The following is a 21,020-nucleotide window of genomic DNA, read 5'->3' on the forward strand; positions in this document are numbered from 1 at the left end:
ATTGCACCAGTGGTTTATATTTTGATAATATAATTTCTACAAAACCGGTAATAGTATATGACACGAAATATCAATTTTTCATGTAGTGTAGAGAAACGTACAAGTATACAAGCAGAGTGTGGTTATTAGAATGTTTTGGATACGAAACGTAACTGGAAACAACACATGATACAATCACTGAAACATTCAAGAAGTAGATGAAGCTCTTAAGCTTTATCTATCAGCTTGTGGTTGGTAAAGCAACGGCTGCCACTGGAGGCTCAATAACTTGGAACAGCCCTACAGAGAGCCTTCTCGTGAGATCCTCCACTTCAACTTTCGCCACATCAGCTCTCATACCGATATCAGTAGCGTACCTACTCGCACAGTACACACTAACCGCCGTCGCCGCCATCCCATAGATGTTCGTCGTCACAAGCCTCATCGGAGTAGACAAAACCGCAGCGATCGGCCCACCGATAATCGAAACAGCCTGACCGCTCTGCCCCATCGTCATTCTTCCTTCGAGAACAAGCAACCCCGTCTTGCAGTAGATCGCAAAGTCCTCGCAGTTGTTCTTGAAAACGTCGTAGCACCCGAACCCGTTCCGAAGGAGGTGGTTGGCACGGTGGACAGTTATCTCGTTAGGGTCGGAGACGGCGAGCGTGCAGGTTCCTCCTCGGGCTTTGGCGAGGAAGTGGGCGGCGTTGACGGAGTACTCGAAGCGGTACAGGACGCCACCGGCTAGGAAACAGTTCAGGCAGGAGGAAACGACGCCGTGGCCTTCGTTGGGTGGAACGCATGTTGGACAGTGCGTGTGGGCTCGTGATGGGCCTGAGCTTACGAGTACGAGATCGAGAACGGTCCCGGTTCCGACTTCTTGGCCTCGTCTTGTGAAATGGATGACTCTATCATCTCCAACATAGATACCTAGACCAAAAACATATTATTACATTATCTTGTGTCCATTTTGGGACCAAAGCATATCATTCAGACCACTTACAAAAACACTTAGCTTGTGAATCAAGCAAGGAGAGGCTCAATATTAACCCTAAATCATTGTCAAACCCTAATTTTTTTTCACAAATCGATTTTAACACTATAAAGCTATAATTACATCAAAAACAACGAATGAAAAGATAAATTCAAAAAATCGAAGAGGAGAAGAGTACCGTGATGGGCATAGATGTAAGCAGTCCTCCACGAGTAGATGTGATCTCCAGGTTTCAAACTTGATCTATCGATTCTGTTCAAACGATAGACAAACTCCGTGAGAAAGAGACGAGACTAATACGGAGAATCAAGAGGGGGAGAAGAGGAAACCTGTTGGAGAGAAGACCCATCGATGATCTCTCTTAGATTCTCTGAAACGCCGTAGAAGAGACGAGACTGATGCTTTTCTTAAACTTATCTTCAAGCGAGAGAATGTATCGAATTAATGCTAAATGCCTTCGGTGTTCGGCCCATACTTCCTTTGTCGTTAAGAAAATAATTAAAAGGGAGAGACGATGGGGACAGGTGCCAACCGTATGCCATGTGGCATCGTTTCTTCTTGCTTTGAGAATATTGGGCCGGTGTTAGGTATATAATGGGCTTTTAATTTGATTAAGATTCAAGATTTATTTTTGGGTTCGGCATTTTTTTGACATATATATTTTTTTTTCTGATAACCTTGGTATTGGTGTGATCCCAAAGATTTTCTAACCTCAAAGACTAATCACCAAGGGACCCATAGAAATCCGGATTTTCTTACCACATAAAGCGTCTTTGGGTGGCCAAAAAAAATCGAACTCAGGACAGAAGCTCTAGCTGGAACCCCTTTACAACTAGGCCAAGACTACTTGGTTAACATATTTACATTACTAATTTTAAGAGATTTGGTGAAAAAAATTCAATAGTTTACAAGTTAATTAATAAAATGATTTTTCAATCAAAAATAATTTCAACATACAAATCATATACTAAAAAGTTGTGCTGAAAATGTCTACTCGTGGAGATCACATCTACTCGTCGGAATAACATACGGCAATGGGTTGCATTGGTGAATAACATACTACTAAACCCCAAACTTACGCAGGAGTTCGTTTACGTTAAACACCAAAAAAACTAGAACTATACCGAAATGGGTTAAACCCCTTTTTGATTTTCTCTCGAGGTCACAGAGAAAAAGGCTGTAGATGCTTCTTTTGGACGTGACTTTACGTTCACGCAGGGCACGTGACAGTAGTTTCCGACGGAGAGATTACACATAATTCACAAACCCAAAAGGCGTATTTACTATTTAGATTGATGTTTACGTCCCAAACCGACAGCTTCCTTTTAGACCCACGCGTTACTCGGCTTCCTCTTTGCTTCGAAATTACATTCACTCATCTGATACTCTCACACTTTTAGAGCCACGCGTTACTCTCACACTCATTTGTTCAAAAAAAAAAAAAACTCTCACACTTGTCTATTTTAGCCTTCCTTCTATTTAATTTCACTGTAAGTTAAGTACCATCACATAACTACATCATTCCCTGTACCAAATTACATACAGTTCTTTTGTGAAGTTTCTAGAATTTTGCTTACAAAAAACAAAAAATGAAAGAAAATTTTAAGCCAAGATGAGCTGAGTGGAGATGAAGTCAGCAGCGAACATTATAAAAATTGGGTGGGTCCCTACACCAGCCTGGTCGGAAAGGTCTAAAACCCAAAACTACACACAAGTACACAACACAGACACAACCAAACTACACACAAGTACACAACACAGACACAACCAAACTCATCTCTCTCTCTCACACACTTCCACTTGCCATCGCCGACACTTCAAGAAGAATAAAAAATAAAGAAAAAGAAAAAATAAACTCTTTCTGATTATTCGATCTAACACCGCTTCCATGGATCGCCGTATCTACGGTGGCTCCGCCGTCGCTAATCTCATTCTCTTCCTCCTACTCTCCTCCTCATCTGCATTATCCAAGAACCCGAACACCTCATCCGGGTCGGGTCAGATCAACTCCAACTCTGTCCTCGTAGCTCTCCTCGACTCTCGTTACACAGAACTCTCCGAGCTCGTCGAGAAGGCTCTCCTCCTTCAGACACTCGAAGACGCCGTCGGTCGCCACAACATCACCATCTTCGCCCCTCGCAACGAAGCTCTGGAGCGTGACCTTGACCCTGAGTTCAAACGCTTCTTGCTCGAGCCGGGTAACCTCAAATCTCTCCAAACACTCCTCATGTTCCACATTATCCCCACCCGGGTCGGGTCGGACCAATGGCCATCAGAGGATTCGGGTCGGGTCAAACACGTTACGCTAGCGAACGATCATCTCCATTTGATCAAAGGAGACGGCAGAAAGATGGTGGATTCCGCCGAGATAATCCGACCCGACGACTTGACCCGACCCGACGGGTTGATCCACGGCATCGAACAGCTTCTCATCCCTCGCTCCGTTCAAGAGGATTTCAACCGCCGCCGCAGCCTCCGATCAATCTCCGCCGTCTTACCGGAAGGAGCTCCGGAGGTCGACCCGAGAACCAACCGTCTCAAGAAGAAACCCGCTCCGGCACCGGCCGGATCTCCGCCGGCTCTCCCGATCAAATCCGCAATGGCTCCCGGTCCGTCGCTAGCTCCGGCACCGGCGCCGTGACCGGGAGGCAAGCGCCACCACTTCGACGGCGAAGCTCAGGTCAAAGACTTCATCCACACGCTGCTGCATTACGGCGGCTACAACGAGATGGCGGACATTCTCGTGAACCTGACGTCGCTCGCGACGGAGATGGGTCGGTTGGTGTCGGAAGGCTATGTGCTGACGGTTCTTGCTCCCAACGACGAGGCCATGGTGAAGCTGACGACGGATCAGCTGAGCGAGCCTGGAGCTCCGGAGCAGATCGTGTATTACCATATCATCCCTGAGTACCAGACGGAGGAGAGTATGTATAACTCTGTGAGGAGGTTTGGGAAGGTGAAGTTCGATACGCTGCGTTTTCCTCATAAGGTTGTGGCTAAGGAGGCTGATGGTTCGGTTAAGTTCGGGGACGGTGAGAGGTCGGCGTATTTGTTTGATCCGGACATTTATACGGACGGTCGGATCTCGGTTCAGGGGATTGATGGTGTTTTGTTCCCTGAAGTGGAGGAGGTTGTTGAATCGGTTAAGAAACCGGTTAAGAAAGTTGTTCAACCGAGAAGAGGTACGTTTGTTTCTCTGTGGTTGCTGCATTGATTGAATCTTTGATCTAATAATCTGCCTTTAGTATTGGCAAGTTTAGATGATTAAGCACCCACAGTTTTGGTAAACTGATTTGATGTTTGGTTCATTCAACTGCGGTAGTCTATAGTTGTTTGATTGAACTTTGGTTAAATCCAATTTGGTTTAGGTGGATTACTGATAAGCAATTAGGCCTTTGAGAATGGTAGTTATGTAGTAAATGTCTTAGGCTCTTAGCAAGAAACAATATTAGAGTTAGGGAAGTGAAGATTTGAAGAATATTGGATGATACTAAACCCAAGCAAGAATCAAAGAAGGGTTAGGCTTTTTTTGTTGTTGTTGTTGTGTCATGTGTGTGTGTTTGGTCATAGCCCTTGGCTAAGCTGGATATAAGCATCTTGTCACGTTTCTTACCTTCAAGACGGTTTGTTACTTAAATTATTTGATAGCTTTTTGTGAAGTATAAAATTATTGTAATGCAAGGGGACAGTCATGGAGAGATTAGAGTGTGTGTGATCGTGATGGACTTTGACTTATTAAAGGTGTTATTGTTTTTATTGAAACAAACAGGAAATCTTTTGGAAGTAGCTTGTAGAATGCTTGGTGCTATTGGCAAGGACGCTTCTTATTTCACCAAATGCCGGTAAAGAACTTATGTACACACATTCAAAAAGGTAAGGGTTGTACAATCTTTGTTTCTTGTTCATTGATATGTTCAAGCGATTTAGCAATGGTAACATGACTTTCTCTTAATGCAGCTGATTGAAGATTTGTCATTGGGTGTATAGACAACAACGCTTCAGGAACCAACAAGCATGGTTTTTGAGTTTTTTTTTCTTAAATATATATTTTTGGGGGGTGTTTCATAATTGGTGTTGGAGTATGAATACTGTAATTAGATATATCAATCATTTCTTAATTAATTTGGTGGTGTATGAGAATGAAAGTATACAATTAATAAAAAGAGGTAACAAAAGAGAGAGAACATAAACCTTTTCTTTTATCTTAAGGATTTGTTGCTTTTTGGACTCGTTGGCTTTTACTATGAGAAAGGTATATTTGCACTTGGTAAGAGAATAATCATCATCACTATGATTGGATGTCTCTAAATTAATCACATAGGACATGGGAAATGGGTTGGCTGCATGGCTGTGTTGTTGGTTGTCTGAAAGACAAATACAAACTTTGCTGTAGTGAGAAATCTCTCGTCTTTTTCCCATGTGGTCGATGATGCTTCATGTATTGTTTTACAGAAGTCTGCTTTACTAGCACAGCGAAAGTTATCTACATGTACCTGACCTCTCTCTCTCCAACATTTTGGTGAAAAAAGTCTCATGCAAAGGGACCAAATCAAATCTTTTTCTTAATAACGTATCCGTCCATGTTCTTTATTACAACGTCTTCAGTTAAATATTATAAGTAAATCAAATCATGAAGCAAAGGTACTTTAGTTATCATGATGTGTTTCCCTTCAAATGTGACTGAGGCCTTTAAGAAAACGAACAAAAAGAATGGTTCAAGGGAGGACTGCTTTCCTCATAGCTTCTTCACAATTTCTTCACAAGCTTTCTCGTAATAAGTCATTCTCCGAATACAGTTTACAGCTTCATCAAACCTCTGGCTTTCAAAGTTGTCGGCAAAAGAATCAGACCATTGCTTCAGGTTCTCTTGTACCTTGAAAATAACAACAAAACCACATTGATTCAATCAGTGCCCAAAGCTGAAGACTGTTTGAAACTTCAGTTTCAGAAAAGTGACCAAGAGCGTCTGAAGAAAGGCAGATGAATCAGGATGTTCAAAGGGTACCTGGGATTGGATCTGGTTTAACTCTTTTGAATCATCTGCTTCTGCTATGGCCTCTCTGAGTTCCATCATCTGACATTATTTCCAGTTAATAAAACTAGAAGAATATGTTTATTTGTAAGTAAATTTGTAATACATAAAGTGTATTTGCACAAACAAACAAACAAAAAAATTCATCATTGAGAGCTAATATTATTTTATGAGGTAGATCAATTTACCTCCATTAACAACGTTGGATCTGTTACTGTTTTTTCTTCATTGACATTTTTGCCATTCAGCTTCATCTACAAAACGAAACCAAATATCAATCAGACCCATCTATACTTCTTCACATCAATTAGCATCAACAACATTGCATAGTTTCAGAACTCTCAGCTTTCAAGAATCCTTAACCAAATAGAAGCCACAAACAGGTAAAAAAGTGGGGACCTTACGATATACATTGCTCTTGAGAGCCGCTTGGTTAGTGTCCTGCATGCTTCAGTCACTTTTGCAGACTGATCAGCTGCGTAATCTCTTTCTTTCTGTTAACAACAATTCAGGGGCAATTGCTGTAAGAACCATGTAGTGATAATGCTTCACTATGGGAAACAAAAAGAGACCTGAGATTTGTTATGAACTAAATCAGGATGCAGCTTCTTCTGCCAGTCTTTGTACTTGCCTTCAAGGCTTCCACCTTCTAACTCATACTTCTTCTCCCTATCCAAACCCAATTCAAAGATGTCATCTACTGAATCTAACTATAAAGTTCTAATCTTTCTAACTCATACTTCTTCTCCCTAATGAAGACAAGTTATTAAAACCCAAACCCAGTTCAAAGATGTCACCTTTCAAAGTGATCAGCTACTGAATCTAACTATAAAGTTCTAATCTTTCTGTCTGAAAGAGCCTTTTCTAATCAACGAAGCGTGTAGAGATATTATACTTACAGGCCAAAGATTTGAAAGTAGTCCACGGAATCATCAACGGGTTGAATGCTGCGGCACGAGTCACAGAACAAAAACGCAGCTTTGTCCGAAGAGAAACCACAGTTCCAGCAGCAACCGGATGAGCTTCTCTTGTCCGAAGATTGGAGTCTCCTGATGGAAACCGCCAAGGGTTTAACCGGATTCAAGTCGGTTTGTGGATTAGTCGAAATCGCTGCGAGTGGATTGCATCGGAGAGTAGAAGAAGAAGGATGAGAGGTTCGTCTTGTTAAAAGGGTGGAGATTGAAGCCACCAGCTTCTTTGTTTTGTTCATTTGGTGTCTTTCTCTCTCTGTCGGAAAGACAAGTAAGAGAGTCTGAAAGATCGTTTAGGTCTAAACCTTAAAAAGTTATTTGATTTTCCGGTTAGTGTTAAATGTATTCCGGTTTAGATTATTATTTGGCTTGGACCAACTCTTAACTAGAGTAGCTTTGATTATGAATTTGCAACAAGTTTACAAATATAATCATCCACAAAACTTGAGCATCTAAGATTAATAGGAACTTGAGCTTCCTTCAGAGCCAAGACTTGAAAGTAAATAAGTGTGTCTTACCTTTGTTTAAGTGATCATCTCCTGTCTCTTTCTCTCGCTTATTGTCTTCTTGACTAAAATAGCTCCCCTCTTGTGTGACACTGACTCTTGAAGTTGAAAAATATTGACTCTGTGATCTTTGAGGAACATTTTCAAATGTCTCTAACATACTTACTTGCTTTCTCTGATCCTCTGCTTTATTTGGCGGCAATTCCTCATCTTCTTTGACCGGTGTTATATTTCTAACCATGTTTATAGCTCTATCTAGAGTTCCTAAAGCTTGTTCCACCTCTGTACTAATGCTAAACTGTCTTCTGATATTGCCATTTACATTCCTCTCCTCAGAAGAAACACTTTCCTCAAAATATTCTTCTTCTTTTTCCTCCTCAATCTCCAAAATCGCTCGTCTGCAATGGACAGTTTCATACTCATCATTTTCGTGTTTATTCTCCGTCTCCTGTTCTTCCTCAGTTGCCTTATTAGTTGAATACATAGCTTGACGTATGTTAATGTACAAAGGATGAGCTAAAGCTCTGCTGAAACCTTCATCAAGTTTCGCCACCGAACCAGCTGCCTGTTTTACATTCAAAAGTAAGAAAACTGCACCGAAACACTGAGACAAATAAACCAAAATTAATGTTTTCTTGACCTTTTTATACAGTTTGAAACCTTTACCGACGATCTGCCTAGCGATAAAATTCATAAGAGACGGAGGGACCAAGTCCAGCTTTATATCAAGTTCCCCTATCACCCTACAAAATTTTATATAGATTTTTTTAAGAGCTTCATAACTAAAAGACAAGTAGTAACATGTTGCAACAACTATACCTGACGAAACTCCTCTGTGAAGTAACCTTCTGTAAAGCAAATCCACCTACGAGATCAATTCTCACTGCACTCGTTGCTTCAGGTATAACTTTCTTGGCCATGTCCTTAGCAGAAACTCCAATACTATCTAAATCAGAGATCTAAAAGTTGCAAACAAAAACTTACTAAAATGTTCATACCAAGGTAACACTGAAAACAACACAACAAGAAGGGTTTGTTTGCTTTACCGAGTTCAGAAGGACGACAACTAAGCCATCTTTAAAATATTCAAACAAGAAGTAGTGCACTATAACCTCTCTTTCTGACAATGGCCATGGAACCTTCATCCTTTCTTCCCCACAAATAAATAAAGTTTCCCATATTAGCTTCAAAAGATTACAAAAGATTACAAAAGTAACGGTTCAATTGGAACAAACCTCACTAGACAAACTTGTTCACCGGTCCGGACCTTATGCAAGCATGTGCCTTGTAAAATCTTAAATGGTGGAAACGCAAACTGTGGCCACCTAGTAACATAAACACAAGACATGAGATCCTCTGTTGTTCACAATCCAAAGTCTTAAAGAGACTGACCAATTCTTGTAGAGGGCTGTTTCCCACGAAACACACAAACCTACATCATCATGAGTCCACTAAAACATCAGATGCAGGAATCATGTTTTTAAGATTCTAATAAAAGAAACACTTACAGTCTTCGAGAGGGGAATCCATGTAACCTTCAACGAGCAAAGTGTGAAAAGGACTTCCTTCAAGCCCTTGACGGTACATGACACGGCAATCTTCAAGATCTTGTTTTATCTGTAAAAAGAAACACTCGTTACAATCCAAGATCACTTGTCCAAAAAATGAGGGAATGTGTTTGAAGTCAGACATACTTTCCAATCACCATGTGATGATGATGATGCATCCGTCATTGAAACACTCCTAAGCATGCTAAGTAGCTTTGATACATCAGCTGTTCTTTTATCCAATGTGTTCTCATTACACTCTACAAAACAATCACACCAAACATGAAGCGAAATTCCAAGAGTGGATTCATAAACAATAAAAGCACAAAAAAAGAAGAACATACCTGAAGAGGAGCAAAGCTGGTTTCTAAGAAGAGATTTGAGAGACTCATGATCGGTTAGCTCAGGAGAAGACAAGGTCTTGTCCAGTTTCTCTCTGTACTCAGAGATCTCTCCTTTCTTCTGCATAATGTCACACTTTCAACTTACAGCCTTCTAGTGAAGTTATTTATTAGGTTCCGAGGACAAAACGAGACCGACAAGATGGAGAAAGAAGGTGAGAAAGTTTAGTATGACTATCTATAGAAAATTCAAATCTGTTTCATTTCCAGGAATATTTGAAGTTTTTCACCAATAAAGGGTTGCGTGATGACAAAGATTAATATCGAGATTAACCATAATAAGAGAGACTGACAAAGAGGGAAACGGACAAGACACAAGTGTCGGTGTCAAGTGAAAATAGGTGGGAAGTTCTCTGCCTCTTTAATATATATATATGCAGAGGACAAAAATAGTCATAAACAGGATGGTGATGTTACAGCTAAAACTGTGTATTTTTGGGGTCCTTATGTTGTCTGCAGTTATGGTTAGCAACCATATGAAGATGACTTGACATTCTCTTACTGTAATCTATAGAAAATTTCAAAATGTGAAAGTGTGTAATTGTTCAAAACTGGTTCTTGTTGGTTTGTATAAACGTGACATTAATTCATAAAATACATAATAACTTCATTTTTTATAATGTATATTCTTATAACCACTTATAAACTTCATTTTTTATAATGTATATTCTTATAACCACTTATAAACTTAACTTCGAGGGTGTTATTGGTTTCTGCATTTTAATGGATTTGTAAATCCAAACTAAATGTAGCGTTATTGGTTCTATTATTTTAAAATTCACATTCAAATCCATAGTTATTGGTTTTATGATTTTAAAATAAATTTTAGAATCATGTGTTATTCAATAATAAAAATTTGTGTATGGATTTAATTTGAAACTGGATTTGATTGGATTTGTAACTATTTTTAAGAGTAAAATACAAAGGATCAAATATTGGGTTTAACCTTGTTATTTTGGTTGGATTTGTTTTATATTGTTTTTTTTCATTCTTTATAGTTTTGTGTCCCAACAAACATCGGTTGATGCATTACTTCAAAATTTATACATTGTTTTTTGCTCATGTTAAAACCATGCACTAAGCACATGTCCATACAACATATTGTATAATGCATACGATAATGAAAAAGAGATACAACGAGAGATATATTCCATATGAACGTATCCCCACCAATTGTGTGCGACCAGCTTTTGATGCTTAGCAAAATGAAAAAGAGGCAAGAAATATGATGAATGGTGGAGAAGATGAAGTCGTCGATAAGTTCCGAGAATACTCCGATAAGATTTCTGAAAAGAAGACAAATAACTCTGTTTTGTCATAAATTTTTACTTTTGATCCGACCAAACTTCCGATAACATGGTGAAAAAATAGTTTGATCTGAAATTTCTGAGAAGATGCTGTGAAAAATTTGTTCTGACAATTCATGTTTTTGGAAGTTGCAGTCGGAGAACATAATGTTCTCTTGTAGTGCTTTATTTAGGTCTAGTTACAAATCCATTGATTTATAACAATTCATTAATTTGATTTTAAAATACTCATATCAGTAATTCTCAAATCTATTTTATTTGATTTGAAAATCACTGGATTTATGGAAGATTTCTAAATATAAGGAGAATTTATAAATCTACTAAACCACCAGAACCAATAACCCCCACTTCATTTTTCTTCATGTGTTTGCATTCTAGATGTTAGTAATGATGCAATGTTCGTTTTATTCCATACCAAACAACATACACAAAGACACTTTGATCCAGTCACAAGATCACAAAAGACACAAAACAAAAGTAGTAGAACCTCACTCACTCGTATAACTGATCCCAAACATTGAAGATAAGCCAACCTTCAATAGCTGCAGCCTCGAGACGTTCTTCAGACCCTCTCTCCTCCCATTTGGACTCAATCGAATCAAGCCTACTCAAATCAGACCACAACACTCTGTGAGCCAACTCTCTCGTCCCGAGATACTCGAGCAGCAGAGTCCCGCGAGCCTTCGCAGCTAGCTTCCCGACCTCAATCACGTTTCTTATTACAACACCGTGGTTCTCTCTGAGCAGGTTCAAGTCCTCCTCGATCTGGACACCGACGAAAGTGACGAACTTGGAAGCGAAGAAACGGTAGAGATCCTTGAGGTTGTCGTGAAAAGGAGGGCTAGGGAGTTTAAGGACGAGACATAAGTTTCTCGTGCTCAGCTTCACTGATGAGAGACTCCACTTTGAGGGTTTGGTCTCTGTTTCCCAGTTAACGTCGAAGATTACTGCTCTGTTTGAGTTGGTGATGGAGTCTTCTCTTATGAGAGAGAGGTAAGGGGAGATGTCTGTTGTTGATCCGACATCGATGGATTTGGTCTGAACGTATGTGCCGTCGGTCATCTTGAACTTTGGTCCATCAAAGGAAGTCATGTGATACTACTACTACTAGAGGGTTCACATAACAAAATGTATTAGATTCAGTTTATAACACGAAGAAACAAAAAGTCGTCGACTTTTAATAGCTATCAGTTCCTATTAACCAAAAACAAACCGATCCGAGAGAGAAACAGAGTTTACAAAGAGGAGGACGAACCTTGGATTAGACAAGGTGTTGTTGTTAATGCAAACGGAGAGAGAGAAACTGTTTCTTCAGTTTCTGCCGCGAGAGAGAGAGAGAGAGAGAGAGTCGCGATAAGACCACGATAATGGAAGAGTAGACAGATTCTGATGACTTACCATTAACTTAACATGTCCATTCAGCTTTTGCTTGCTTAAACCATTGCGGTTTGTGATTTTTTAGACGACCAAATCCCGGTTCAACCGGAAACTAACTCATTTGAATTTATATGAAATTCAAAAGCCCATTGGTACACATCCCAAGGCCCAATAGAATGGAATTTAAACAAAATTCAAAAGCCCATTATTACAATATAATTTTCTTATTCTTTACCCTAACAATATAACCTTTATGATTTTACGGTAATAAAATTATTCAACTAGAAATATAACAGGATTTTATTTTTGTGTTGTGTTTGTTGAAGGTTGACAACCGAGAAGTTATGGACGCCTGATGAGAGTTTTGGTGACCCTTATGAACAGTCAAGTTGTTAAATTCGAATGACTTTGTGATGGTTCGAGTAACCAAATAAATACAAACGACTAAGCAAATCCTTATACAGAAGAACATGTTTTGAACCATGGTAATGTTCAGACATTAATTAAACAAAGTTAAAATCAGATAGTAGTAGTTATTACAACAACGTTAACTACAAAGAGGACATTTCACAAGCCCATTCTCATTACATTCTCTGCATCTCGTCCACATCTTATTATCATCATTACTAGTCTCTTCATCATCATAATGATCTGCAATCAATTTAGAGCTTCCATTACAACTAAAACATATCAAAAACCTTTCGTTATCGCAACATTCACAGGGAGAATCAACTAATGAGATCCCTTCTAGAAGCTTTTTGAGCTTCCCGTTCTCGTTCAATGCCACAACTTCATCTGCTCCTCCAATGTACCTACCTCTAATAAACAGCCTCGGAGAGGTAACTTTACCCCCAAGCAACCTCCACATCTCGTCTCTAAACTCTGCATCCATCGATACATCTCTCTCTTTATACATCACCTTGTGATTCTCCAACAAGAATCTTACTCTTCTACAGGCTTCAAATGTTTTCCTCACTCCTCGCAGCCCCGTGGTGTAGAATACGATCGAATCTTCTCCTCCAGGTGGGCAGTTCTCTTCAAACTCCAATAGAATCCCTCTTTCTTCTTCTTGGAGATCATGTTCTTGTGCTTGCTCATCCACATCTTCAAGCTCTGGTAGCGTTGGTGTAACACAACCTCTGTTTTGACCAGATTCAACGACTATTTCCTCTTTTAGATGATGGATTGTCCGATCAACGTTGTTCCTATGATGAGCTAGGCCTTGCTTCAAGGTCGAAACAATGGTGATGAGTTTGATTTTCTTCGCCAATCTCTCCTTCATTCCCTTCATTGCAATTCAAGAATCTGAAAAAGAGAAATCAAGAACAAAACCAAAGATAAGATCAGGCACGAGAATAAAAAACAAATGGTAATGTGTTAACCTGTGGGTACCTATCTCAAGATGTAAAAGAGTTTCAAAAGACACTTTCTTGGTTAGCTTTCAAAAGTCTTTCTTGATGGGTTTTATTCAGAACAAAAGAAGAAGAACATGCTTTTTTTTTTGGTGGGTCATTGCTACAATAATGTAAGATGATAAAACTCACACCTCAATCACAGAGAAAGAAAAAGATTCATGAGTAATGATTTTAACCAATCAACCTAATTTGCCAGAGGATTAATTAAACCAAAAACAAAAAGAAGATGGTATAATGAAGCTTTAAGAATTTTTTTTTTAAATACAAATCTTTCTGGTAAGAGTCATCGATTGATTTTACAAGTTTTATTCCTTCTTTTAGTTAGGTAATAATGATAATGCATGTCTTGTTGTCTTTTACAATTCCGTAAACGTGCAATGATGTCGGGATTGGTAAAGTAGCTCAGCTTTAGCTAGCAAACTTCGAACTAGTCCATTTTTAATGTAACCATACATACTATATACTTACTTTGATTACTTCTCGTATAACATTATGGGATCAACTAATAATTATTAATATGATCGTTAAGAAATCGTCAGTTATACCGTTTCAACCATTTGAGTGACGCCTTGAGAGCAAGTGATATATATGATTATCAAATCCACGTATAAAATTACTGATAAAGCTAGATAAAACTTTTGTTGTTAGCATGATGTATAATGTATAGTATTGTGTGTATGAGTTGAACGATGCTCGTACATTTAAAAAAATCTACAAAAATCAAAATCTGTTTGAAAGAGTAAACAAAAATGTTTCACCTTGATGTAATCCACAAGGAGGGCGTTACTGTATCTCTGCTCGAGTACAAAAATCTTATAGGAAGACTCCTTGTCTCACATGATCCTACTTGCATCACCAGAAGCCTCTTGGGGTGTGTTCAGTCTTTGAAAGTATTTGTTGTTGAGAAACGCCTTCGGTATGTTCTTCTAACCAGATCTTCGATCGGTTAGTTTTGAGGAATGATATTCCTGTGAGCAAGAGTACAACAAACAAAAATACGATTAGTCTGTACTCGTCAGTTGGGCTGAGGATTGTGGAATATCATTGAAGGTATCTCACAGAATCATGTTACATAGTATCGCACTGAGTTTTTGCCTTGAATAAAATCTTTGATTAGAATGATTGTTCTGTTTGTTGAAGTTGAAGGTATAACACTGTATCGTACTTAGATTTGTTTTGCATTGCATTGAAGTCTCTTTATTTTCTGAATGATAGTTATTCACCGTTTTGTTTGGTTGAAGGTTTACCATAGTACCCACTGAGTTGTCCTTGTTCAAATAGAGTTTCTTCTCGATAATAATTATAGTTATTAACTGTTATGGTTGTTTGAAGATATCAAATTGTATCACACTGAGTTGTTGTGCCTTGCCTAGATTTCTATTTACTCCTTTATTGATGTGAATGATAGTTATTCATTCTGTTGTTTGCTTTGTAGGAAATTTAATTATGAGGTCACACGCTGGCCATCTTATGAAGAACTAAAACAGCTTCATGAAGCAGATTGATTAGAAGCAGACATGTGGAAAAAATTGAGTTCACTTGCTTGATATATAGGATCAAACTTATGAGGTACTCTTCTTGGAGAATCAGAGATACCAGCATTCCTCTTGTATCAGAAAATTGCGGTGTGATGGGCTTTTGCCTTGGTTATGCAAACCGAAGCATATCTCAAGCTAAATTAAAGGCAAGCTTCCAATAGATGATTACCTGTCAGTGCAAGATCTAATCAATACAGTTCCGAAGCATATTTTTGATGGTGAAGATGGTGATCTATATGATTTGAAAGATCTAATCCCAGTTTTATAATAATGTGTCCTCTCACATATTCCCTAGATGAATAACCACATGAAAATGTAAGTTGTTTATTTTAATATTCAGAATTTATGTTCATTCTGTAAATATGTTATCAGGCTGGAACTGCTAGGAAATAAATGTTGGACTTTTGGTTTGACTAGACATATGAATGTCATATGAATATGTCCACTCGCCAATTGCACTAAATTTGATCTAATAATGTGTGGAATAAAACTCCATTAGTTAACAAATACCCAAATCCCCAATTTAGCTGATCAGTGACCGGTGGTTAGTGAAACAGTGCCTTCATACAAAACTAATTTGGGTTGGTTTGGCCAAAATGATTCCCTAAACAAACTGGAATCTTATGTTCTTATTTCAGTTTGGTTGAAGCTATAGTAAATATGTTAGATAAAATTATAATTTGATTTTGTTGGAGTAGACTATATCATGTACAAATGATTCCACAAAAAAATATATTTTATTTTTATCCAACAAAACTTAGACTTGAACGTATAAAGTTGGATTCTTGATATCTATTCAGTAGACTAAATTACTCGAGACTAGTCTAATTTAGTAAAACATTTCTATGTTAACGATGATCAAAATATAATTTCTATGACTTAGATCCACTGCACTAGCCATGGACTAGTTAGGCATTGAAGGTGAAACATTTTTTCTCTGCATCAACTCCCTTTTCATTTATTTAGAATATTATAGGTAATACTTGATATATGTAAATTCAAATGTGTTTTGAGTTTACTACATCAAAATGGAAGAGCACATATAAAATATTAAGATAAAGTTGGACATACCTCTTGTGTCAATGAGTTAGCAAACAACATAAGAATAAAAAAAACATCATAAACAAAATAATATACCATTCAAGATAGATATGATATGTAAGGATATTATGAAACCAAAAACATGCGTGTATATATATATAGATATGATTCACCTATGAAACTTATTCACCAATGAAACTTATTGAGATGGAATCCAAAATTGATGTAAGCTCTCAGTGACCTAAACAAGTAAAATGCTAAAATATACTAGAAATTCAAGTTATCCGTAAAGTTTCCAATGATACGAAGAAGCTGTTTCGTAGCATCAGAAGATGGATTGCTGCTGAAAAAACCATGTTCCTCGTTTTCAAATTCAATGTAATCTACTTTTTTCCCTTCCATCTTCTTCAATTTATATGCATACTCTTTGGCCCTATCTCTTAGGAGCTCTGAGCCACCAGCGATCACCAACATTGGCTCTATGCTAGCTGATTCGAGTGCAGGACTTGTCGGCCCAAAAGGGTTAGCCATGGGATGATCCCTTGTTGCACCTTCTGGTAGTGAAAGTCTCCAAAACCTTCAACAAAAAAAACTTTAGACCTTTTATTTTGTATTATTTAGTGACATTGACTATACCAAGTTTTACTATGCCTGTGGCTTTATGACAATGGCCATGAACAAGGCGTGTCAATCATTTCATTGTTCAAACAGAAAAAAGAGAAACTATCAATTGTAGAGAAGACTTCAACGATATGTGATCCCAATGACTCCACGTTGATATTCATAAATGAGTATGCACGTTCAAAAATGCTAAATATTATATTAAAATGTGAGACCTTGTTTGCATTTGGTTTTATCTATATCCTGTGCAATGATGGTCATTACTCATGGAAATCATAAGCAAAGTTAAGCTGAGATAGTAAACGAAACGAGGATAGTGCATGACGCACTATCCCATTCCAAATATACCACTACTGTTATATCTATTTGTTCCATTAATTATTTAATTACTATTCTCAAATGGAAGGACCGAAGGTGACCTAAAACTACATGATTTTGCAACAAAAAGCAAACTTAATTATTCTGACATTTTCAAGTTACAAGAGCTTTCAAAATTATTCTATAGCTACACAAAATCGTATATTAATAAATGGTAAGTGGTCTTGTAAGCTCGACATATTAATGTTAAAAGCATGTTTAGTTTTGCAAAAACAATTAAAGTACGTATTGTGAATAACTTTGTTTTATAACATATTTTTCAACGTACTATATATAGTATAGCATAATTATACTAGTGGTTAAATGTCGTTTATAGTACTAGGTTTAGTTTTATAGTTGTTATATGTTGAATACATAGTTTGCTAACTGATCATTTTCCAGAAAAAATATCAAAATAGACTGCTAAGAGTTTACTAAAGACGAGCGATGAGTTTGTAACTGAAAAAAAAATATCAAAATAAACATGGTCAAATTGAACCAGTCAAGTAACTATAGTTTGTGTAGTGTTTTTATACATTTTAGCGAATTTGTGTCGCAATAGCGGATTAGGGATCGGAATCGGAGTAACATGTTTGCTGCGAATTCTTTAAGTTTACACCATTTTCACAAAATAAATCGTGAGCTACTATCTTGTGGAATCGTGAAATGATAGGGTCTCTAAATGGTTGTTCATGATTTTTCTATCAGGGTTCCTTTCAGATTTTAATGCGATTACTTTCCATACAAGATATTTTCTAAGTTGTCGTCCATCTACTGGATGTTTTCTACAAGACCGAATCGTGAAGCCACTGTGATCGGAGACCGATACATTTGAAAAGCTATTTTAACGTTGAATGAGTTGAGACTAATCAAATAGTGGAATATTAGTAGATTAAGCACATTGACTAATTTTCTGACGTAATATCTTACCAATCATATATATGATGGGCTTAAATTATATGTATTAGCCAATAAATAAAATCAATAACAGTATTGTTATATTTCACGCTAAATTGACTAAAAGAGTAAACGATACATAAAATGAATATATCAATATGTTTTGTTTGCTCGTGTGTATGTTTCTAAATTCAAAACAAAATAAATGTATACCGGTAGGAGAAGTCGTTTTCTGTAAAAGTTTTGTGTTCTTTGGCCATAATTAAGAACTAGTACACCGTTGAACTAGTCTGCGAATTCGATATGAATCATATGTGTATGTTATTTATATATCAAATTGTCACATATATTCGACTATGTCACATGCAATTTAAAAGAATTGTCTGTTTTTTTTTTGTAACTGATTGTCTAGTTTCTTTGGAGAAAAAAAAAGTCATGTACTATATAGAGCATGTCCAATGCAAGATAATATGAAAACTAAAGTAACCGAAAACGACAAACATCCCTATATATAATAATATACATGATGTAGTTAAATAGTTTTTTAGTAGTTTTAAAAATAGTTAATAGTTAGGTTATAAACAGAGCCGCCCTGAGATTTATGGGGCTGTAAGCGGTTTTTAAAAAATTCCAGCTAAAATTTTTTTTTGCTAAATTTGAAGATGTAAAAAAAAATTTTGGGGGCTTTTTTCTATGTAATTTTTTCCAAATTTTTTGGGGGGTCTAAGACCAATGTTTCGTTAGGTTTTGCCCAGGACCGGCCCTGGTATAAGTAATGAAGTCATGCATCAATGAACTTCTATATATTTTAATATTTATATGCACAACGAAAATATATCCGTTACGTCTAAAGAAAATTTAAAATATGATGTTAGCTTACTTGTCAAGCAAATCCAAGCTGAGCAAAGCTTCCGACGGGCCATCCTCGGACTTGGTCCTCTCTACCCCGCCAAAAAACGGTCCCAAAAGAACGTAACCGCGAACCCTAACCGGACTCAATTCGGTTGAACCTGAACCGAACCGGAAAGCAAGGTGATGAGCTATGTTCCCACCGGAGGAATCACCAAGGACATAAACCCGGTCAAAGTCAACGCCCGGTCCACCTTCAAACCAGTGGTCCCCTTCACCGGAAACAGCCTGGTCCCGGAGCCACGTAAGCGCTGCCTCCGCATCATCAAAGGCGGCCGGGAGGCGGTGTTCTGGTGCTAACCGGTAGTCAGGTGAGACCACAAGGGCGTGGAGGGACGATGCAAGAGTAAGACAGAAGTTGTGAAAGTGAGGCCAAGTGCGTGAGCCAAAGCAAAAGCCACCGCCGTGGAAAAAGACCACGACGGGGAGGAGAGAGGCGGCGGAACGGTTAGAGGCGGAAGCGGGTTTGTAGAGACGGAGGTGAAGGTTGTTTGGTTTGTGATAGATTGAGTCTTTGAAGAGAACGTTACTTTTGTGGTTAGCGAGTGGGATTTGTTGGGTGATAAGGTCAATGCTTTTGGATCTTACAACGGTGCCGTCGCTGAGGAGTTGAAGCAAGCCCATGCAGTCTTCTGCTACTTGTGGCTGTTCTCCTAGAGACCCCATTTTGTTTTTCCTCTAAGTAATCTTCTTTTTGGATATGTGCATTAGTGTCATGTGCTTGAAATATATAGAGGCCATGGTAGTAACAAAGGGTATTTTTGTAATATAAGTATGGAGAGTGAAAGATGATTATCTCAAAATCTTTGAATAGAGGGAGCCCACGTTTTAATTGTTTTGCTTTGCGGCTGATTCGTCACATGTGACCAAGTCATTCCTATAGATTTTTCCTCCTCTTTTATGACTTGTTGGATATCTATAAGAAAATCTACGGTTTATCTTTGAAAATCGCATATAGTTAAATGATAAGAACAAGACGTTATGTTGCACTTTCACTTAACCTTCAAATGATCTTATCTTCCTATTACATAATGGTTATCTATCATTGCACAACGGACAAAACGTATTCAAATCAAAAACAAGGGAATGATTGAATATGAACATCTTAAGAAAACTCGATTTTTAAAAGAAAATTGTTTAATAAACAAACAGTCAAAAGATTTTGTTCATCCCTCTAATATATAAATAATCTAGATCAGAAAATACCTCAATGTTTTTGTCTCTAGGGGCAAAAGTCGACGCTCGAAGATGCACAAAACGTCGTTGTCCTCTTTGGTTAGACCGCCACTTAATAATAAGTAAATACAATACGATAAAAAATTGATTGCATCAGCTGTTTTGTAACTAAGTGAAACTTTGAGTTTTACTTTCCAAAGTGAAACAGTATGAGCCTACACGATACAGTTAACATATCTCCCCCTCATTATTATTATTACCCACAAGAGGAACCGAAAAAATCGTTCTGGAGTTCCTCTAGACGATATATGTTTTACCAAGGAAACGATGACAGTAAGAAACATTCGTTATAAACACATTCCGTATAACAAGGGGCTGTTTGTTTCACCATTTGTCATCTCTATCCAAATGATTCATTTGTATGATATATTCAAATGATCCATTCAGATTTTTGTGATTGTTTGTTTGTCCATCCACATAGCTCATCTAGATGAATCATCTAAATGGATCTTATGTTTGTCTCTTTATTTTCATTTCCATTCAAATGAGTTTAGCAAAGAAATTACCAAAATATCATTGTGTTGATTTAATCACATGTTTAATATTAATTTTAACTATATTACATTTAATTATTTAGTTTAATATATTTACATTAAAATTATTTCAAAATTAACGAGTTTTCTTTTTGCGGTTTGGGCGGGAAAACAAGTTTTTTGGGTTTTAGCGAGAAAACACATTTTTTATGTTTTGGCGGAAAACAAGATTTTTCGGGTCTGGCGGGAAAATGATATTTTTCGGTTTTGGCGGGAAAATACAAATTTTTGGTTTTGGCGAGAAAACAAATTTTTGCGGTTTTGGCAGGAAAACACGTTTTTGGCGTTTTTGCGGTTTTGGAGGGAACCACTTTTGTGCGATTTTGGCGGGAAAACGCATTTTTGCGATTTTGGCGGGA

At 37.7% G+C, this 21,020-nt stretch overlaps 6 protein-coding genes across 13 annotated transcripts; 1 reads left to right on the top strand and 5 right to left on the bottom strand.

The window, feature by feature from the left end:
- Nucleotides 1–58: 58 nt before the first annotated feature.
- On the bottom strand, nt 59–1,531 carry LOC125584039 (protein LEAD-SENSITIVE 1). The gene is made up of 3 exons (XM_048751818.1): nt 1,303–1,531; nt 1,152–1,225; nt 59–909 (listed from the first exon to the last, which is right to left on the bottom strand). Exons 1-3 carry the CDS (start codon nt 1,320–1,322, stop codon nt 221–223), a joined length of 783 nt encoding a protein of 260 aa, XP_048607775.1. The 5' UTR covers nt 1,323–1,531; the 3' UTR covers nt 59–220.
- A 986-nt stretch (nt 1,532–2,517) lies between these two features.
- On the top strand, nt 2,518–5,236 carry LOC106426304 (fasciclin-like arabinogalactan protein 17). Of its 2 annotated transcripts, none has more exons than XR_007321052.1 (3): nt 2,518–4,155; nt 4,743–4,846; nt 4,931–5,236. XR_007321052.1 is itself a non-coding variant. In XM_048751821.1 (3 exons), the coding sequence occupies exons 1-2, from the start codon at nt 3,702–3,704 to the stop codon at nt 4,817–4,819; spliced, it is 531 nt and encodes a 176-aa protein (XP_048607778.1). In that variant the 5' UTR covers nt 2,550–3,701; the 3' UTR covers nt 4,820–4,846; nt 4,931–5,236. The 2 variants fall into 2 exon arrangements, 1 of the variants encoding a protein (XP_048607778.1); XM_048751821.1 differs by having other exon boundaries at nt 2,550–4,155.
- A 277-nt stretch (nt 5,237–5,513) lies between these two features.
- Nucleotides 5,514–9,993, bottom strand: LOC106426319 (iron-sulfur cluster co-chaperone protein HscB homolog). 6 transcript variants are annotated; one of them, XM_013867044.3, is made up of 15 exons: nt 9,374–9,707; nt 9,177–9,289; nt 8,991–9,099; nt 8,875–8,914; nt 8,718–8,807; nt 8,529–8,628; nt 8,302–8,441; nt 8,123–8,225; nt 7,495–8,047; nt 6,905–7,232; nt 6,578–6,674; nt 6,410–6,499; nt 6,194–6,259; nt 5,979–6,047; nt 5,514–5,846 (listed from the first exon to the last, which is right to left on the bottom strand). In XM_013867044.3, exons 1-15 carry the CDS (start codon nt 9,495–9,497, stop codon nt 5,709–5,711), a joined length of 2,160 nt encoding a protein of 719 aa, XP_013722498.1. In that variant the 5' UTR covers nt 9,498–9,707; the 3' UTR covers nt 5,514–5,708. The 6 variants fall into 6 exon arrangements, 4 of the variants coding, with proteins under 4 accessions (XP_013722498.1, XP_013722501.1, XP_048607777.1 ...); XR_002656639.2 differs by lacking the exon at nt 5,514–5,846 and having other exon boundaries at nt 5,978–6,072; nt 6,405–6,499; nt 9,374–9,993; XR_002656638.2 differs by lacking the exon at nt 5,514–5,846 and having other exon boundaries at nt 5,978–6,047; nt 6,405–6,499; nt 9,374–9,992.
- Nucleotides 9,994–11,125: 1,132 nt separating this feature from the next.
- On the bottom strand, nt 11,126–12,168 carry LOC106426317 (protein RISC-INTERACTING CLEARING 3'-5' EXORIBONUCLEASE 2-like). Of its 2 annotated transcripts, none has more exons than XM_013867042.3 (2): nt 11,993–12,168; nt 11,126–11,841 (listed from the first exon to the last, which is right to left on the bottom strand). In XM_013867042.3, exon 2 carries the CDS (start codon nt 11,827–11,829, stop codon nt 11,230–11,232), a length of 600 nt encoding a protein of 199 aa, XP_013722496.1. In that variant the 5' UTR covers nt 11,830–11,841; nt 11,993–12,168; the 3' UTR covers nt 11,126–11,229. The 2 variants fall into 2 exon arrangements, with proteins under 2 accessions (XP_013722496.1, XP_013722495.1); XM_013867041.3 differs by having other exon boundaries at nt 11,126–11,844; nt 11,993–12,153.
- Nucleotides 12,169–12,559: 391 nt separating this feature from the next.
- Nucleotides 12,560–13,769, bottom strand: LOC106426363 (uncharacterized protein At5g39865). Its single transcript, XM_013867082.3, has 2 exons — nt 13,507–13,769; nt 12,560–13,419 (listed from the first exon to the last, which is right to left on the bottom strand). Exon 2 carries the CDS (start codon nt 13,403–13,405, stop codon nt 12,662–12,664), a length of 744 nt encoding a protein of 247 aa, XP_013722536.1. The 5' UTR covers nt 13,406–13,419; nt 13,507–13,769; the 3' UTR covers nt 12,560–12,661.
- A 2,418-nt stretch (nt 13,770–16,187) lies between these two features.
- Nucleotides 16,188–19,837, bottom strand: LOC106426373 (probable carboxylesterase 15). Its single transcript, XM_013867092.3, has 2 exons — nt 18,864–19,837; nt 16,188–16,685 (listed from the first exon to the last, which is right to left on the bottom strand). The coding sequence occupies exons 1-2, from the start codon at nt 19,556–19,558 to the stop codon at nt 16,376–16,378; spliced, it is 1,005 nt and encodes a 334-aa protein (XP_013722546.1). The 5' UTR covers nt 19,559–19,837; the 3' UTR covers nt 16,188–16,375.
- Nucleotides 19,838–21,020: the final 1,183 nt, after the last annotated feature.

The sequence above is a fragment of the Brassica napus genome, chromosome C3, assembly GCF_020379485.1.
Source record: "Brassica napus cultivar Da-Ae chromosome C3, Da-Ae, whole genome shotgun sequence".
NCBI lineage: Eukaryota > Viridiplantae > Streptophyta > Magnoliopsida > Brassicales > Brassicaceae > Brassica > Brassica napus.

Coding starts and splice junctions, on each gene's coding strand:
- LOC106426319 (XM_013867044.3), bottom strand. CDS start 9,497: ATGCAGAAGAAAGGAGAGATCTCTGAGTACAGAGAGAAACTGGACAAG. Junction 8,915..8,990: donor GGATTCCCCTCTCGAAGACT/GTAAGTGTTTCT, acceptor ATGATGATGTAG/GTTTGTGTGTTTCGTGGGAA. Junction 8,226..8,301: donor TCACAGAGGAGTTTCGTCAG/GTATAGTTGTTG, acceptor AAAATTTTGTAG/GGTGATAGGGGAACTTGATA.
- LOC106426363 (XM_013867082.3), bottom strand. CDS start 13,405: ATGAAGGGAATGAAGGAGAGATTGGCGAAGAAAATCAAACTCATCACC.
- LOC125584039 (XM_048751818.1), bottom strand. CDS start 1,322: ATGGGTCTTCTCTCCAACAG. Junction 1,226..1,302: donor ATGGGTCTTCTCTCCAACAG/GTTTCCTCTTCT, acceptor TCGTTTGAACAG/AATCGATAGATCAAGTTTGA. Junction 910..1,151: donor TTACATCTATGCCCATCACG/GTACTCTTCTCC, acceptor TTTTTGGTCTAG/GTATCTATGTTGGAGATGAT.
- LOC106426317 (XM_013867042.3), bottom strand. CDS start 11,829: ATGACTTCCTTTGATGGACCAAAGTTCAAGATGACCGACGGCACATAC.
- LOC106426373 (XM_013867092.3), bottom strand. CDS start 19,558: ATGGGGTCTCTAGGAGAACAGCCACAAGTAGCAGAAGACTGCATGGGC. Junction 16,686..18,863: donor AGCTTGGATTTGCTTGACAA/GTAAGCTAACAT, acceptor TTTTTGTTGAAG/GTTTTGGAGACTTTCACTAC.
- LOC106426304 (XM_048751821.1), top strand. CDS start 3,702: ATGGCGGACATTCTCGTGAACCTGACGTCGCTCGCGACGGAGATGGGT. Junction 4,156..4,742: donor AGTTGTTCAACCGAGAAGAG/GTACGTTTGTTT, acceptor TGAAACAAACAG/GAAATCTTTTGGAAGTAGCT.